General features: G+C 39.2%; 1 protein-coding gene across 3 annotated transcripts; it reads right to left on the bottom strand.

The window, feature by feature from the left end:
- Positions 1-1,928: 1,928 nt before the first annotated feature.
- pax8 (paired box 8) lies at positions 1,929-13,530 on the bottom strand. Of its 3 annotated transcripts, none has more exons than XM_086096266.1 (12): positions 13,428-13,530; positions 11,421-11,617; positions 9,101-9,266; positions 8,793-8,990; positions 8,574-8,650; positions 8,363-8,488; positions 6,770-6,945; positions 6,531-6,651; positions 6,153-6,407; positions 4,878-4,979; positions 3,916-4,002; positions 1,929-2,376 (listed from the first exon to the last, which is right to left on the bottom strand). In XM_086096266.1, the coding sequence occupies exons 2-12, from the start codon at positions 11,434-11,436 to the stop codon at positions 2,306-2,308; spliced, it is 1,395 nt and encodes a 464-aa protein (XP_085952392.1). In that variant the 5' UTR covers positions 11,437-11,617; positions 13,428-13,530; the 3' UTR covers positions 1,929-2,305. The 3 variants fall into 3 exon arrangements, with proteins under 3 accessions (XP_085952392.1, XP_085952393.1, XP_085952394.1); XM_086096267.1 differs by having other exon boundaries at positions 9,101-9,242; XM_086096268.1 differs by lacking the exon at positions 6,153-6,407.
- Positions 13,531-18,428: the final 4,898 nt, after the last annotated feature.

Raw genomic sequence — 18,428 nt, 5'->3', positions numbered from 1 at the left:
CGCTCGCCCTCCTCTTTTTCTAATGAGTTAATTACTTGCATAATTTTACATGGGAAAAAAAAGGACTCCAATATTTTTGACATGAACAAATATTCTAAATGTCATACGCAAACATTTATTAAATGCGTTACTTTAATGCATGTAGTTATGTTTATTGCTCAAACACAACTTGTGCTACCTTTTAACGTAACCACTAAAGGATCATCTGCGGTTAAAATTAATAGTGTGATTACTCTGCGTTTTTACATGATTAATGCGATAATTTTTTGTGATGAATTAATTAGTGAACGCTTTAACTTTGACAGCACTAGAATTCTTTGTTATTGTAATCCCTTCATGCTAACTATGTCGACCAAAAAAGGTGGTCGAGCGAATATGTGCAATCATGTATAACAGAAAATATGGTGTTCCACAGGGTTCAATTCTGGGGCCTCTGCTCTTTTCACTGCCAGTGGCGGCTATAGACGTCAAAGATGAAATAGAATAAAATAAAAAATACTTTGGCTCAAACACAAAAGAACTAATGTACACGCAGAAGGCCAGAATTGGAAAAGCTGGACAATGTAATGAGAACCAATACAAAACGTCTACTTTTACAAAGATGCATCCGCATCACGGCCATCAGTGGGCACCAGGTGGGCCGGCCTCGCTGAAGCGTGGCTCGCTAGTTAGCGCACCGTGGTAATGAGGCCGCAAAAAAAAAAAAAAAAGAGAGCCGCAGACCCACGAGCATAAAAGCAGTCGATGCAGAAAATAAGAAGACGCCATTAAGCAGACGCGCGCGTGCAGGGTCGCTGCGTTTGTCCTTTAAAATCGCTGAAAGAAAAGTGTTGTTATGAGGCTATTATCACCAAAGGTAATGATAATAACAAGAAGAGTAATCCCCCCGGAGGAGTTCAAATGCAAGCCGTCCAAAAATCGTTAATGCAAAGCTAAATGGCAGACTTTTCTGTTTCTTTTTGTTGTTTGTGAGCATGTCCTCAATTATTTCGATGGACGAGCCAGCATCATTTTGTGGTGCATTTTCAAAATTGTCCGACTGACAAGTCTATTTTCGGGTTTTGTATCTGGGACGTATATTTTCACCAGGACAAATGCATTGAAAAATTGTAGTAGAGTTTGGGTATGCTACATTGTAAAAAAAATAATAATAATAATAAATGTGGTCTAAAAAATTTCATTACATCCAATAATTGAAACAATATGAGCATTTCTATCAGAAAACAAAATTATAGTAACGGATTGACATTTTTTTTCTCAAGAACAAAAAGGGGAAAAAAGTAACGGATTGACAATAGAGAGCAAGAGAGCTTCCACTTATAATATTACTAATACAAATTATAAAAAATGTTATTTAAGAAAAAAAAAAAGATATATAGAAATAATAATTAGGGGCCAAGCGGATGGGAAAATAGCAAGAATCCGCATAAATTAAAATAATATATATATATTAAACCCCGCAAACACTGATCATATTCAATATGCGTTTCCCAACAAAAGTGGGAGGAAAATTGGCAATCCCACCCCCCAAAAAAAACAATAAACAAACAAAAAACTGGAAAAAATATATTTGCAATAAATATGTAAATCCGCGAGTGTGTAATAATTTCAGAAAGTGACATTTCATTAAACAAACACCAGAAATCTCACCTTTGCCATGCTTTAATTAAAAATAATTCTTTAGAAACTCCCTATTTACAGTACATCTGCAATAATATTAATAACCGTTTATATGAATAGAAAATAGTCGCAATTCTTACCAACATAGGAACAACTTAAACACATGTATGGAAGCCTGTTTTTGCTTTTTTTTTGTCATCAAATCATCACCCGGTTGCTGTAAGTAAGTCACCATTTACATTATATACATCATGTAGACAAATAGAGATTTTGACCCCCCCCCCCCCCCCAACTCATTTGCAAGCAGATAAATCAAGAATGAAAAGATTCTCATTGTAAAAAGAAAACATTGTAAACCACAAACAACAACAACAACAAATAAAAAATGACGCATAGTTCATTATAAAGATGTTGCATATCCTTTGTCAGGTGTGCGAGAAAACAAGTCTTTGGCTGAAAAACTGCGACACGTACTGAAAAAGCTGCACGGCGGCGCGACACGTAAGGCTGCAGATGTGTAAACGTGCTCGAGTCCGAGTTACCCTGGGTCGCTTGGATCGGGAATGAGAAATAAATAATTAACTCGGTCCAAAAACATAAAATAGATTGCTGGTTCATTTGCAGAAGTTGTCCGATAGTCCATCCGGGTTGGAATCTGGCTCGTCGAGGTCCGTCCGGCGGGGGATTAGAGGTGGTCGTAGGCGGCCGCCGAGGAGGGGGCGCTGCGAGAGGCTGTGCTGTAATAATAGGGCGAACCTGATGGGGGCACACATAACAAAATGTGGGGGTCACTATTTTTGACCAAAAGTGTCATCTTTATGGATATAGTCTGCATGTATTACGTTTTTTTGGTTTCATCTTTGCTTTCCTCTTGTTAATTTGGTACAGGATCTTACTGTTGTCTTGACTTTTCTTTTTAATAATGACTGCCATGAAAATGATATATACTCCATCTTAACTGCTTTGAACTAACATTGCATTGTTCCTGCGCGCTGAGCATGCAGCAGGCGCGATGATCTCAAACAGTTCACAGATTAACAGAATGCAGTAATGTAACTTCTTATTTGAATGTTTTGCCTGGTAAGCCCGTTCAACTTCTCAACTCGCATTGACGCTGATGGGCAATTTATAGTTTTCGTTGAACCTAAGGCCGAACGCTACTCAATTGTTGCCTTGGCCAATATAAGACAGAAATATAGATAATACTGTGCTTGGAATGGAGACTCCGCTCCTCTCTAAACCTCTCAGTACAGCAGCAATATTAGTTGCTCTCCACAGAGGATAAAGAACGCATGCCTGTCAGTATTGTTTCCTATGTTGCTGCATTGTTTAACAATACCACATACAGAACTTCAACATAAATCACAAAAAAATGAGGCTCTTATCTAAAAAAACTCTTATGTCCATTCACAAGGCAACAGTGTGTATTTATTGTGCTTTCCAATCATAATTTGCAATATATAGAATTTCATATGTATTAGCCTGGAGAAAAAAAATACAGTACACAGTACAGTACTGTAGTAGCGCAATCGCCTGGTGGGCAGGTTTTGAGATTATGGGGCAATTCATATGAAACAAATATGAATCCTATTTTGAAGTTACAGAGAAAAACGATGAGAATTATTAACCGAGATAAATAGATTGGAACCAGCGAATGCGTTATCAATTTAATTACGCTGAAATTCTATCAATTGGTTCCATTTCAGACTGCCCAAAAAATGGTGCAGTAAATCATGTGAACTGAACATGTATCTCAATTAGAGGTGTGGAAAAATTAACTCTGAAATATGAGTTGTATGAAATAGGCATAAAAGAAAATGTAAGTTGTTGTTTTTTGTTGTTGTTTAATTTCACTCTGTAAGATGATGAAATTTGTGTTGGTGCTTTTTTTTTTGCTGAGGTACACTCTAAAAACAGTCGGGTCAAAAGTAACCCAATTTTGGATAAAAAATGAACCGACCCACTTATGGGTCAATTCGATCCAACTTTCTGTTTTTTTTTTGTTTTTGTTTTTGTTTTTTTACAAAATGAACCAATTTTTTAACCCAAGTAAAGGATCTGACCAATATTTATGAGTTATTTTACACTAAAAGACCCATTTCTTGACTCGAAGTTGGGTCAAATTGACCCAAGTAGAGGATCGGTCCATTTTTGACTCATAGTTGGGTTATTTTTGACCCAACTGTATATTTAAATTTTGTAATGAAAGAAAGAAAGAAAAAAAATGGCACAGGCATGATAAACTGCGGCTTAAAAATCATTTTTAAAAAAACCCATCAATCCATCCGCACTCACCCAGTATGCTTGAGTTGGTGAACCTCCAGGCTTCGCTGTAGGAGGCGTATGGCGAGTGGCTGTAGGACTGAGCGGGGTAGTCGGCACCTTTTAGGGTTACCCCAAAAAAAAAAAACAACGTCGCAGGTTACGTGACTCTTTTTCTTTAACAAACAAAATCATCCATATGATGTTTCTGTGCCGCTGAGCTCATCATTCACCAGCAGTTTAGCTGATCCTGTAAAGCATTAATCGACAGTGCAGGCGCGGGCCCAAATCCCTGCAAGGCAGCGGTGCGTGCCCATCGCCCTCCAGCCTCCTCTTCTTTGCACTTCCTGCTTCAGACTCCCTCTTTCCTCTCCTTCTCGCTCTCTTTTTCAACATTCCAATATCTAATTGGTAATTATGTCGAGTGGGATGAATCCTCATGAATCCCCACCTCCAGCTCCCGCGGTCCGAACCCCCCCCCCCCCCTCAACCGCCCACCATCCCCCCTCTGCGAGGTAATTGTGTATCAACGCTCCCTCACTGCGAGCCCACCAGAAAAATAATAAATCAGACCCTCTCATTTCGCGCTTCGAAGGGCAGACTTCAAATAAAAATGGAAAAAAAACAAAAAAACGCCACACATACACACAATGGCATCCTGACACACACACACATTACAAAGACCACCCTCCTGGGCCCCCTGGTTCCCATGGCGATGTGTGGTCAGAGGTGTTTGGCAGGGTGGGGGTAGTGGGCAGCAGGGTGGAACCCCCAAGCCTGTTCCTTGTACCCCCTGGGCCCATGTATGCACACATACACACACACACACACACACACACACACACACTGTTCAAGTCAACTCATTAACTCCAGTCAAGCCTCCGTCGCAAACCGCTGCTTTTCCTCACCCCCGCCCCCCCACACACTAATAGTCTCTCCTTTTATGTGTGTGTTTTTTTTGTGTGAATGTGCAGTACAACAAATGTGACTCGTACCCGCGACCACGCCGGCGATGGCCGACGACGAGTATCCCGACTGGGCCGACGACGAGATGTGAGGTGGGTAACCTGGCAGGGTGGAGCTCACCATGTCTCGCCCTGAAAAACATCCACAAAGGGAGATGTTGGGTTACTTACTGTGTTGGTCGTCCCATCGCTGGACACGACATTAGCTACACCAAAATTGTAGCCATACAAAAAAAAAATAGCTCAATTCTGAGAAATATTGGAAATTTATTACCAAAGCAGGTAATCAGATATTGTATTTGTTGAGTTCACTCTAAAGTCTAAAAACAGTTGGGTCAATATTAACCCAATTTCTTTCTCTTTAAAAAAAAAAAACTTTTCATTAAAAAATTCCATCTAAGAAAAGGAAAGAGAAAAATAAAAAAAAAATAAAATCCAGCTTCAAACAATATGAGCATCAGGGAGTAACCGTACCATTGTTTTCAAATTACCCTCATTCAAAATTAAATTGGGCTTTTTGATTTTAATGTATTTTAACCATTTTCCCCCAACAAGTCAATATTAACCCAATTTGGATCAAAAATGAACCAATCAACTATTTGGGTAATTTGACCCAACTTTGATGGGTTTTTTTGTGTTTGTTTTTTTTACAAAACAAACCAATTTTGGGGGGAATAGCTTTATACAAATTGACTCAATTATTTTGGGTTGTTTAGTACAAAATGGCCCATTTTGTTGTTGTTTTGTACAAATTGTTCAATCTGGGGGGGGGGGGGGGGGGGGGGGGGGGGTAATGCAAAATGGTCCATATCTGAGTTGTTTTGTACAAAATCACCATTTGTTGGTGTGTGTTTTATTTTGTCCAAACGATCCAAATATTTGGGTTATTTTTGTACAAGATGACCCAACTTTCTAGGTTGTGAAGGTTTTGGTTGTTTTGTACAAAACAATCCGTAAATTTATTCAAATTACCAAATAGTGTGTTTATCCTTTTTTTTTTCTCCTTTTTTTTTAAACCCCTTTTGGGTTAATTTTTTACCCAGCTGTTTTTGAAATATAGTCCAAACTGCATTCTGTGAGTCGGGTCTATGCAACCTCTCTTCAAGCAACATGTGGCTGCTTATGACTCATGTCATGTTAGTGGACGATCTTGTTTTGTGTACTGTATTCCGCTCAATGCAATTTCTCCTCTTTCTCCCAAGAAACAAACTAAAAAAAAAAAAAAACATTTGGACAACTGGTCTTTAGCCAGTCAAAAGCAAATGATGATGAGATGAATGGATAACTAAGGGACATGGACGGTACCTGAGATGATTGACTGGCCGCCAAACTGGCCGTACACAGGTGCATGATGGGAGAATGAGTTGAAGGAGTTGGAAAAATGGTTGCTCGCTCCGCCGCCGCCGCCGCTGCTGCAGCCGCTGCTACTCATAGAAACCGGTTTCTGAAGTTCTACAAATGCCAAGTGGGACGGCGCCATATTTGGCGAGGCGGGACTCGTGCTGGTGACCTCCGGGGACATTTCCTGCTTCAAGCAGAGCGGCAGTGACTGGAAAGGCTCTGGACGAGGGTGCGGCGAGGTGAGAGAATGGAGTAAATGAAACGATGGAAAAACAAAACAAGGAGCGAAAGGTGGCTAAAACTGTTTTTTTTGGGCGCGAGAGGGAGGAGGAGTCATCTCACCAGGCACCATGGCATAGCTCTGATGCGCCGTCAGGTTGCGTCCAATGGCGGAGCTCGATGACGACAGGCCGCCCTTGGCCTCGTCCAGGCTGCCGCTGATGAGCGACAGTGGGTACAAAGTCTGAGGGCCGAGGATTAGCCATTAGCTGCCGTTCCAGGAACAAAAAAACCCAAACCGAGACATGCTGATCTCTCGGAATTTTTCCTCACAACGCATCACGTGACGCTCCTGTCCTCACCTGCTCTGTCTTGCTACCGGAGGCAGAGCTGGGGAAGGAGTCCGGAGGGTAGTGGGGACGCTCGAACCCGCAATCCACGTGCTGTGAGAAGTGCTCCACTCGCATGCTTTTCCTGGGAATCCCGCCGCCTCCGCTGCCCTGGGAGTCCACGCTGTGCCGACAGCTGTCTTGGTCGCCTGAAGACCAAAAAGGATGGAGAAGAAGGAAATTCTATCTGTATTATGTGCATTGTTACAGGATCGGAAGTGAACAGAATCGTAACAAATTATGTAGCAATGCATTTCAAACTGTTTGTAAACAATCTGCGGCCAGGGTGCGACAAGGTGGCAGAACATGCGCGACTACCGCGTCGTATCGTATCGTGTCTGGGCTGCAACAAGGACAAAAAAATGATGTCAAATAGTTTGGGTTACTTTTGTCCAAGGGTTGGATTAATTATTTTTGAACCAGCAAATTGGGTTGAAGATTAGATTTGTGCAGGCTGAAAATTGAAGATGGTCGCCATCTTGGATACGGTTTTGGTGGCGGTGGTGGCTACGTGGCTCAGTGAAGTAACACCACTGAATTTAGACATGGACAATGGCGTTCAAATCCGAGTACACTCAAAAATAACCCAACTTTTTAGTTGCTGAACACAAAAAGTTGAGTCAAAAATAAATTAACAATAACCCACAAAACAACCCAGTTTTTGGATTAGTTGAATAACCCAATTGAAGTGGGTCAAAAATGAACGATCGAACTTTTTGAGGTATTTAGCCCCAAAATGTTGGGTCAAATTAAATGAATAACCCACAAATCAACCCATTTTTGGTGTTGTTTTGTGGGTTATTCATTTGAACCAACTTTTGGGGTAAATTGAATAACCCAAAAAGTGGGGTCAGTCTCTTTTTGACCCAATTTGTTTTCATTTAGATCCCACTATTTTTAGAGTGTAAGCAAGAATAGATTACATTAATTTGATCAAAAACAAAAAAAAAACAATTTGGGTCAAAAATTGGATTGACCAATTTGACCCAACATTGCAATGTTTTGTACAAAACCAACCATTTTAGGGTCAAATTGACCCAAGTAGCAGATAGATCCAAAACATTTTTTTTAACCCAAAATAGGTTATTTTTGACCCAACAGGTTTGCCGATTCGTAGCCAAGAATGGGCTAAATCAAGGACACCTGATGCAAAAACTGTGCTAAACATCACACGAGTGACTTGCTGTGGTGACCCTTGACAGGAAAATTTGCATTATTTTAGTTACAGCTATTTGACTGATAACCTGGTGAGCCATTTCTTGTCTGTTGGGGCAAATCCTCAACCAAATGCATTGGGTATGAATAACCCAGCACTGTCTTAGTTTTTGGATTTGGGGTTAGCTATTTCACTGAATCTGGGTTACTTTTAACACAGCAGTTTGAAGAGCGATATGTGCCCAGCGATTGGCCGGTGACCGGTCCAGGGCGTAAGCCTGCCTCTCGCTCCATCTCACCTGTGACCTGGCATAGGACAATTGCTACAGAAAATGGATGGATGGATTTCTGATGTACAGTTTAGTACTGATCCCAATGGCACCAGTTGGGCCTTGGCGGAGGTATTCTTACTGTCATCGTGGCTCCTCTTGCCCTCGCTGCTGGGTTGGGGGATTCCCAAGAGGCCGCTAATGGAGTAGGTGGAGCCCAAAGAGTCGGAGTGCGGCGACTCGGGCGGGGTGACGGCCGAACTGGGAACTTGGAGAAGGGAAACGTGGGCGTATTAAGCAAGCGGAACAACAACAACAACAAAAAGAAGAAGGACGGGATCTTCGAGACTCACTCAAGGTTTGTCCTGGGCTTAGGCCTTTTCCATCCAGGGGGAGATTGAATGGCTGCTGGACTTTGGTTCGAATGATCCTGAAAGAGAAAACGCCGTCACGTCATTTTATGGCCCGCGAAAGCCAGACCCAATTTTGTCAAAATACTTCAATGCAAGGACAATTATGGGGACAAGAAGAAGAAATCCAGGAGCGTTGCGATGGCGATGGCGGAGGCTCACCTGTTGATGGAGCTGACGCTGGGCACGGTGTCGCCGTCGCACACCGCCTCGGCGAGCAGCCGGTCCCGGATCTCCCAGGCGAACATGGTGGGGTTCTGCCGCTTGTACTCTGCGATCTTGTCCACCACTTTGGGCGTGGCCACTTTGGGCTTGGAGCCGCCGATCACGCCGGGCTTGATGCTTCCCGTCTCGTAATACCTGCGGCGGCGAAATGTCATACGGTAGTAGGATTAAAAAAAATAAATTAAAAAAAAACACATATCAGAGACGGTTGTTGTGTTAAAGCGGACCGACGAGTCGTAACTGACCGTCCCAGGATTTTGCTGACGCAGCCGTGGCTGACGCGGAGCTGGCGGGAGATGTCACACGGCCGGACCCCCTGGTGGGCCATGTCCACGATGCGTTGCCGGATCACCTCCGGAAGTGGACGGCCATTAACAAACATTCCGCCTAGTTGGTTAAGACCCCCATGACCTGGGGGAGGAGGGGGGATGAACACTTATAAATGTCGGGGAACCAAAAATGACAACTGTTTTATGTCAGCAAAATGTTTTCACCAAGCCAGCACCTAAAAACAAATTTTAACTTTTTCGTAATATATTTATCTGTTTTGTTTTTACATATTTTTTTCTGTTCGGAATATTTCTTCTCTGTTTTTCTTTTTTTCTGTTTTTCAGTAGAATTTTTGGTTGTGTTTTTCTGAATATATATATTTTCAGTTTTAAAGAATCATTTTCCCCCAATTTTTTTTTTTTCGGATTTACCCCAGTTTTTTTTTTCCAGAATATTTTTTTCCCTTTGGACCCCCCTTTTGTTGTATTTGGAATAAGCAGTTTAGGAAATGGATGGATGGGTGAATGGGAATTATTCCCCATGTGGATTTTACACTTAAAAAAAAATATACAAAATCTTTTTTTAGTGTCTTTTTATTTTTTTTATTTTTTTTAAACAACAAAAAACGGACCTACTGCAGTTTTGCAAATAAAAATAATTTCGAAACATATATGCTTTTCATTTGGATGTGCCTTCATCCACACAAAAATATGTTTATTATATTTGTATACATTTTGACGATGTTTCTATTTTTAGTATATGCTTGAACTTTCAATACAACACAGTTATGAAAAGTGTTACATATGAAGGCAACACGTGCCCCCCCATTGAAGTTGGAAGTGTTCACGTACGTTCACGCGCACGCACAGGAAGTCTCCTGCGTGAACACTTTTTTTCATTTAACCCATTCAGACGCGTCTCTTTCTAGCAGCCTTTTGCCAGCTCTCATTTCCACATCAAGCGCACTTCTGGATTGTGTGTGTGTGTGTGGGGGGGCTTTTAGGGAGCAAGATGGGAGGGGCGGGGGCGGGGGTGGGGGAGTCTCTATTAACGCTGCCAGCCGAGTGTGGAGAAAAAATCTCCCCGCCAAGCTTCATCAACCTGCAGGATATTAAAGTCGAGCACTACCCCCATCTTCCCCTGCCCCCCCTCCCTCAGTGAAATATGGTGCGGGTATCTGGCGCATGTGCGCGCCAAAGCATGCATTTAGCATGCACTAAATTCGATTGGATAATTTGTTCTTTTACTTTTGACAATTGTTAATAAATGTCAAATATAAAAACACACAGTACAATAATAATAACTTTATACGATTTTTTAATACAGTCTCTTATCAATGAATATACTGTCAGTAACTGTACTTCATTTTGCTGTATCTTGTCTTATCTTATATTTGGGCTGACAAACTTCCTGCCAAATGGGACCATTCAAGTTGTGGGAATGTCAAGCAAGCCTGTCACAAAATGGAGTCAAAGGTGGGCAAAATGAATGAATAAAGAAATAGGCTTTTTTTTTTTTAACAACATGTGAGCAAAATGCAGTAGCTCGAACAAACAAGGACACGTTTTGTGTTCAGTGGAGTTCTGTGGTACTCAAATTGCACTTCAATAATGCGTAGATGAAAATGTAAAGCACAAACAAATAAATGGTTAAAACAGACAGTTCTTGAAAATACAAATGATTGCATTCAAAGTTAAATACCACTCAATTGGACTTTTTCTTCTTCTTACTTTTAGATCAAAATTAAATATGAATTGAAGTCTTTTTTTTTTTTACGTATACTGTCTTTGAAAGGTGAAAAAAGTAATTTTTGGGATAAAAAAAAATGCAAATAAACTGTAGTTAAATGTACTGTACTAAAAAATGGACTGGATTTAAAGAAAAAGTGAAACACAACTGAATGAAAAATTACTGTCATAAAGTGATCACTGCGCTGTAGTAGTAAAGAAAAAGTGAGACAACTGAACTGTACTTTTTTTTTTTTTTTAAGAAAAAAATTACGGTACTGGGTAAAGAAAACGACTTAATTAGAACTGAATTGTATTTCCAAAATGCATTGTACTCATTTTTTAAAAATCGATACAAAAAAACAAAATTTGTACTGCACTGAATGAAAAATTAAATACAACTGAACTGTACTTATATGTATCATCCTCGAATTTTTTTTTTTTAATGAAACCGTCTGTATTGATTTGTACATGTTTGCTTGCATTTGTATTGAATTCAGTGATTCTTCCACATACCACTAGAGGGCGCGCTATGAGAGTCTTGCCCATATTGCTGTAGCGTATTTACCTCTGGCTGTGGACATATCCCTGAGATGCTGCTCCCTGTGTGTCCACCAGCCAAACGGCAGCACGCCCGTGTCCGCCACCCTGTCACTCCTTTTTTTTCTTCTTTGTCTTTTCTCACTTCTTCGCTTCTTCTTCTACTTCTTCTACTGCCTGCGCAGTCGGCCTGCCTCGACGGGCATGAGGACGGCCCGTCCGATTCTGCAGCAACACAACAATAATTAAGATTAACTCGCTCGTATTATTAGCATAATAGCATATTCGTCTACGCCATTTTGAACTTCCTGCCACAACAGCGGATAATTATTTTTTTTAGCAATAGTTTGCTAATTTAAAAAATATAACCTATATATATATATATATATATTTGATGACGTTTTCCAAAATGAATCACTGAATGACGTTTTCCAATTGCGCATAATATTACGAATAGTTGTTCTTAATCTAGGACAGCATTTGTTAAGTACAGTTCAGTTGTATTTCACTTTTATGTACAATTGCATTTAATCTGTTAGACTAATGTTTATTAATGGCCATTTAAAAAAAAAATCTAATTTATGTTAATTTATTTAATTCCCTACCGTGTTTTTTTTTTAATGTTAAAAAGTGATTTAGGCTATTATTATGCTATATGCTAACATAGTGATCTGTATGATGTGTGTATTTGTGTGTGTGTGTGTGTGTGTGTGTGTGTGTGTGTGAGGCAGAACAAACACTTGGCTGGTGTTCATTGAGTCTGAGAAAGACTTAAATAAACACCAAAAGAGCATTTTTAAAATAAAGCATGCACGTGAAGGGCATTCCATTTTTTACATCTAAAACGCCATGTTAGCTAACAGCTACATGCTATCATGTCTTTTTCACATTCAGGAAACTCTCTTCACCCATTCGGAGCTCTTTTAATGAGCTCATGCTTTATTAGGGGTAAGGTGTTGAATAATTTGAGCGGGGTAAAATGTCTTGGTATGCAATGTGAGAAGGATGTAAAATATGATAGAACAATTAATTGACGAAAAGATGGTAGGTCTGCTCCAAAATAAAAATTGTGTATGGATTTTTTTTTTTGTTAGATGTCAACAACAACAGCGTATTTGTTTCGCGTGTCATTATTTCATATCATCATTTGCAGCTGAGCACTTTAAATGGGAGTTTCATCACATCAAAAATGTTACTCGACATTTATGCTGACATTTATAGCACTTCAAGTCGAAAGTGAATTATGATTGCAACAATTAAAAAAAAAAAGGGTTTAGATTTCTCACTCTTCACCAATAACCGGTTAAAATTGTACTTCATCATAAATATGACACTACTAATGCATATTGTTGGAATCGTTATTTAAAAACAAAAAACAATTATGTCTTTTGTATTGAATCGTATTTTATTGTTTGAGTCATCAAGTGGGAAAAAGTTGAGATTTTTCCGTTTTTACTTCAAAATGTAATTGACTCATTTTATTGGCCTAAAAATAGTAAATGATGAAATGACAACACATTAAAAAATAATTTTTTTATGACGATGCATGGATTTTGAACTCACTCATTCACTCCTTTTTTTTCTTTTATTACACTTCACATTAATGATCTTTCCCAAATATGGCAGCAATTTCATTTCTCTCTCTCCATAATATGAGTCTTAAAACAAAAACAATTAGTTGCATTTTTTGGTGCACACGTGTTGGTATTTTCTGTGCAAACACAAACAATAAATAAAATGTTTTTTAAAAATGGATATCATTGACAAGTCGGGGGGAAAAAAAAGTTATTTATTCATTTTTAATTTTGTGGTGTGAAAAAAAATAGCCCAATTTGCACATTATGTTAAATCAGCATGGAATGATTCGGTCTTTATTATTTATGTATTTATTTATTTATTATCTCTTAGCCTAAAAAGTGCAAATAAAACCAAATAAAAAGGCTTCTTTCGACGTTTGCCAGTTACGTCACGCAATCAACATTCCGCCTCTAAAAGAAACCCTTTTACACGCCACACAACCGGCAACTTTTCTTACCTTTTTCCGCCCACGCGTGAAAACTGAAGATTCCCCTTTCGCGAATGTTGCGCGCTAGTATCCAAACGTCGCGTTGGCGCGTGTGCGTGTGTGCGCCTTGCGTGTGTGTTTGCGCGCCGCTTGCGCACAGCCACGCGTTTTATCCAAGCGGGAACGCGCACCGGAGGACGCCCCGCAGCTATTGGACGAAGACCGGAAGGGGGAGGAGCCACACACACACACACACACACACGCACACGGCAGACTCTCACGCAGGCGCGCGCGCGCGCATATGCAGCCGTGGCACCAAAGTGCGCTTTCACACGCAATTTAGTGCGTGATTTGCGTCGATCCGTCACCATTTCACCGCTGACAGCTTGAGCACACACACGTTTATGATTTATGATTATGAAACAATTTACAGTTTATTACAGACCTCTCTCACCAGAAAATAAAATTTTACAGATTTTAGAACAACTTACTTATTAAAGATGCTTTGCGCAAAAAAAAAATTGCACAAAATGTATACATTCAAAATCAGAACGTTTTTCATTTGCTCCTGTTTCCCGCCACTTTATGCTTTTAGTTTTGGTTATTAAAAATATGTCACTCACTTTCAGGTCATTATTAATGTTACGCAATAGGCAGAATGTATATCGTATTAATGTTCATACATAGGACAATGCGCAATTAATAAAAGATGACGTAACATTTGTTGAAAGAAAAAGATTTGATGGGCACAAAAAAAAACATAACGCATTAAAGTATGTTTATTAGTATGAAATAGGCTACACATTTTCCTGCTCTTTTTTTCTTGCATGACAATAAAGTAAAAGTGATTTTGTTTTAATAGCGTTTTTATAATGTATTTTTTAAATACTCTTTTATTTTTACGCTTCTTAAATTATTTTGTTGTTGTGTTTTGCACACTTTCTTCTTTCTTTCTTTTTTAAGGTATGAATGTGTGCCTTTCTCTAGATTTTTTGGTTAATATTTTTAAATAATTGTAATTCTTTGTTGGACAACTCGCTTTAAATATTTGACAGTGAATTTGTTTACGTCACCATTTTAATGCAGTTATAGTCTTACATTTTTAATCCCTTCCGTGACTTTATTTGTAATGATTCAAATAACTTACAGCATAAAAGTTAAAATAGTTATGAAGCCTATTATATATATATAAATTTTTAAAAGTTGTTAATCACTCATTGTTAATAAAAAAAAAATGTATAGGGTAGAGAGATATTTAGAGGATAAGCGATAGAATGGATTTGAATAGCTTTTATGACGTCATCGTGATTTTTGATGTGCTTTTTTTTTTTTTTTTATGACTTAATAGTATTTTTCTTGGGCAGGATTGTGTATTTTTCTGTGGAGAATGTGAGAGGACTTAAAAACCCCAAAAACAAAAGAACTTCGTAAGTCTGCAGGCCTCGCGTCAGCTGTCAGCAGGGGGCCAACACTTGCAAAGGTTGTTCAGGTTGTTCTCAGCAGCCTGTTAAACAAACACGACACCTCTAATGACAGCAATGAGACGCCCCCGCGGTGGGCCTGCATGCTTAATATTCATATGATCTCTTTTTTTCGTTGCTCTTTTTCCTCTTTTTTAATTTTTTTTTTTTATAAATAAAAAGTGCAAGAAGCGATTTTTTTTTTGTTGGGGGGGGGGGGCGCTTGATGTCTTTTCTTCCTCTAATGTAAAACAATGCGGGCGAGTGTGGCTGTAAATACACAAGATGACGCCTGCAGGGACAAATTGACAGCACAGAGAGGTTAGCGGGAGTTTAACAAGGGATTAGAAAAACAACAACTACAGATTACTATCAACCGTCATGATACTGTGTGGATTATTGCGGTTAATGATAGGGCTCCTTTTGCCAAGGGGATGCACGCACACACACATACACACCTTTTTTCTTTCTTTCTTTTTTTTTTAGAGGGGGTGTTCTCATAAACAAATTGCTCAATTTCCATGCAAAAATATATTATTGTATATGTAAGTATATATAGGCTGCATATAATTTTTGAGTGGTTCGACAGTTTCAGTGTGAAAAAAAATCCATTCATAAAAAATAATTTATTTTCAATAATATTAATAATCCATCTATTGTTTTTTTTAATCGAATTTCATGACACATAAACATGATAAGTGATTGCTAACTGTATTTCAGCTTTTCAAGAAAACGACAGTAAAACGTGTTGAGTAAAAAAAAAAAAAAAAAAAAAAACACCGCTGCAAGACAAAAAAATCCTGTAAAAGGATGTTGTCATTTAAAATAAAAAATGCATGTGTAAATGTGTAAAAACTATTTTGATTAAAAAAAAAAAGCTAGGTAATAATTTCCAGTGATATACAATAGAGGTATTTAACATATGCGGAAAAATAAGAAAATACACAATAAAGATAACTTCCAATTTTTACTATGTCATATTAATTTTATTTGTGATATTTATTAATTGATTTTGTGTAATTATTTTTTATTGCACGATTGATGTTTACTCCTTATACTTGTTTTAAAGTATACTATAAATTGAGTTGAATTGAGATCAAACTTGGCATTGATGAGCGTGTAAAAAGTGTGGTGGTGGCGGGGGTAGCTGGGTGGGGGTCTTGTTGTTTGTTTTCGGTCCCTGTCCGGATTTGCAAGAAAAAAGAAAAAGGAAAAAAAAAGCACCGTGACCTGCGGGGACAGGTGTCAATATAAGGTGAAAGGTCACAGCAACACTGTACAACGTGTTTCATTGATTAGTTGACAGGTGGCTCTTTTTGCTTCTTCACAAAAAAAAAGAAGACATTTCTTTATTTTAATGCTTGATTAAGCTAAAAATCCCGCCATAAAATATGAAGCAATATAAAACAAAGTGTAAAAAAATAAATAAAAAGCTGCTCGTGTCTCTGCCAGGACGCCCCCCCCCTCCCCCTCCCCCTCCCCTCCCCTTAAAATAAATGCTTCCCGGGGAAAAGCCCACTTAATGACAATTTTATAAGTGGGCGCATGTGTGTTTGTGGTCAGTGAGTCGAGATGAGGCAGATAATGAGGTCATAATAGCCTCGCTATTGATGAGCCCATTAGGCCCGCGGATTCCTCGCAAGTGCTGAAAACACACATTTTACATTTCCTCGCAAGTGGAATTCAACTCCACTCGCTTCACCGTGAGCAGCAGTTTGTCACAAAAACAAAAAAAAGAAGAAGCTCCCAAAGCTGTTTCATGTCAATCCTAATTGAAGTTTCGTGTCAAGTGAGTGAAGAGCCCCTAGCTTAATGCTAACATAAACGGAAAATTTCATTGGCATGCTAATGGAATTTGATACATACTGAAAAACGGCTTAACTGGTTGAAATGGCTAACCAAGTGCTGGGTCCAAAAGGGGCCGAGTCAATGCTGGGTTATTTCTACCCATTAGGTTCTGGGATTTTGACCCAGCATGTTGGGTCAAGATTTGGATCTAACAAGGGGTTCGAAGCTACTCATACTGATGAAATAGACCCACAATATAGCAAATACTAACAGTCATATATTCTTTATCCTCTATGAAAAATGATTACTGCGGTTCACTGAGGACCTTTGCCCCGTCTAATGCTGCCCCCCGGTGGCCAACAAATATAAATAGCATCCATTGGATTGACATGACGAGGAAATCCCTGTCATTACCATGGCGACTACGCACCCTTTACTTTAGTAGTGTGTGTGATCGTTTGGGACCAGCCATGACACCACTCCTTGTTTAGAACCCTTGTCCCATCTCCATGGAAACGGCACGTGATGCCCAGGCAGCAGGACAAGCTCGGACCAGTCGCTCTGATGTCGCAATTACCGGAGTGTGTCCGTCAGACTCGCCTTACTCGGCAAAAGTACTCATACTTTGTACTTTGGTATATTATGAATTTGGGTATGAAAAAGTAGTGCTCTAGTGCAGATACTCTAGTACAGTAAAAGTAAAAGTACTGATTCAACACTTTTTACTTAAAGCTACTGAACTTAGAATATTCCATCTGCCACCTGCTGACGAAAAATGAAACTGCACATACCGTTCTTCACACACACACCACGCACATGACGTCACATCCGCAGACAGGGCGCGGGAAATTCGAACCCGAATCCAGTCTGAAAACTATTGGCCAGATGCTTGCAGGAGTACCCATTGTGAACAGCTAAGGTGTTAATCTACTAATAAGAAGGCATTTCAGTCATAAACGGTCAAATAAAAAGCTTATTGTAAAGTTATTTGGGGAAAAAAAGTTCCATATTGCAACTTTAAGTAAAAGTTTAAAAAAAAAAGTCAAATGTACTTGTGTACAAAAATGTATACACAGTATCCATTATGATAACTTGGCCAGAATAAAAAGAGAAAAAAAACCTCTCTTTAGCTAGCTGGCTAGCTAGCTAGCTAACTAGTCTGTTATGTCCAGTCATTATGCTCGTGTAAAACAACTTCTCCTTGAAAAATTTGCACAAATACGATACGATAATTATTTTTCCTTTATCTTGTCTTGTTCTTATTGAAAAGTTAAAGCGAGCTAGAGTTGGCTCTGGCTTTTATGCTATCAAAATGACGTGTTAGCCATAGCTTTGCTAACGATGTGAACTGGCTAACAAAAAAATTTGAATGATAACAGGAAAAAATACACAATAAGTACCGATAAGGTTATGGAAAAATACATCTCATTTGTATGTACTTTTTTTTTTCAGATTACATGGACAATCTTTTGAGTAAACATCATAAAAACGTTTATTTAATAAGACCATCGATGAGGAATATGGTGCTTGTTTCAATTTGGAGTAGTGAGCCCATTTTGACTGAATAAAACATTGAAACTTCAGATATCTCTTTTCAAATTCAGGAGAATAAAAGTCATCAGAAAAATAAATAGTCAAGTGCAGATGCTTAAGTGCAGTAACAAAGTATTTGTATTTGGTTACTTCCCACCACTGAGGCGGAGGTGTTGGCCCCGCCGTCGACCCATGCGGCCCGAACATCAGTCGCGGGGCGAGCCTTCCTGTTGCTAACAGCCTGCGTGCC

The sequence above is a fragment of the Leptonotus elevatus genome, chromosome 15 (assembly GCF_054856555.1).
Source record: "Leptonotus elevatus isolate MCC_2025b chromosome 15, RoL_Lele_1.0, whole genome shotgun sequence".
In the NCBI taxonomy this organism is placed as follows: Eukaryota; Metazoa; Chordata; class Actinopteri; order Syngnathiformes; family Syngnathidae; genus Leptonotus; species Leptonotus elevatus.
This window is presented reverse-complemented; position numbering and strand designations above follow the sequence as displayed.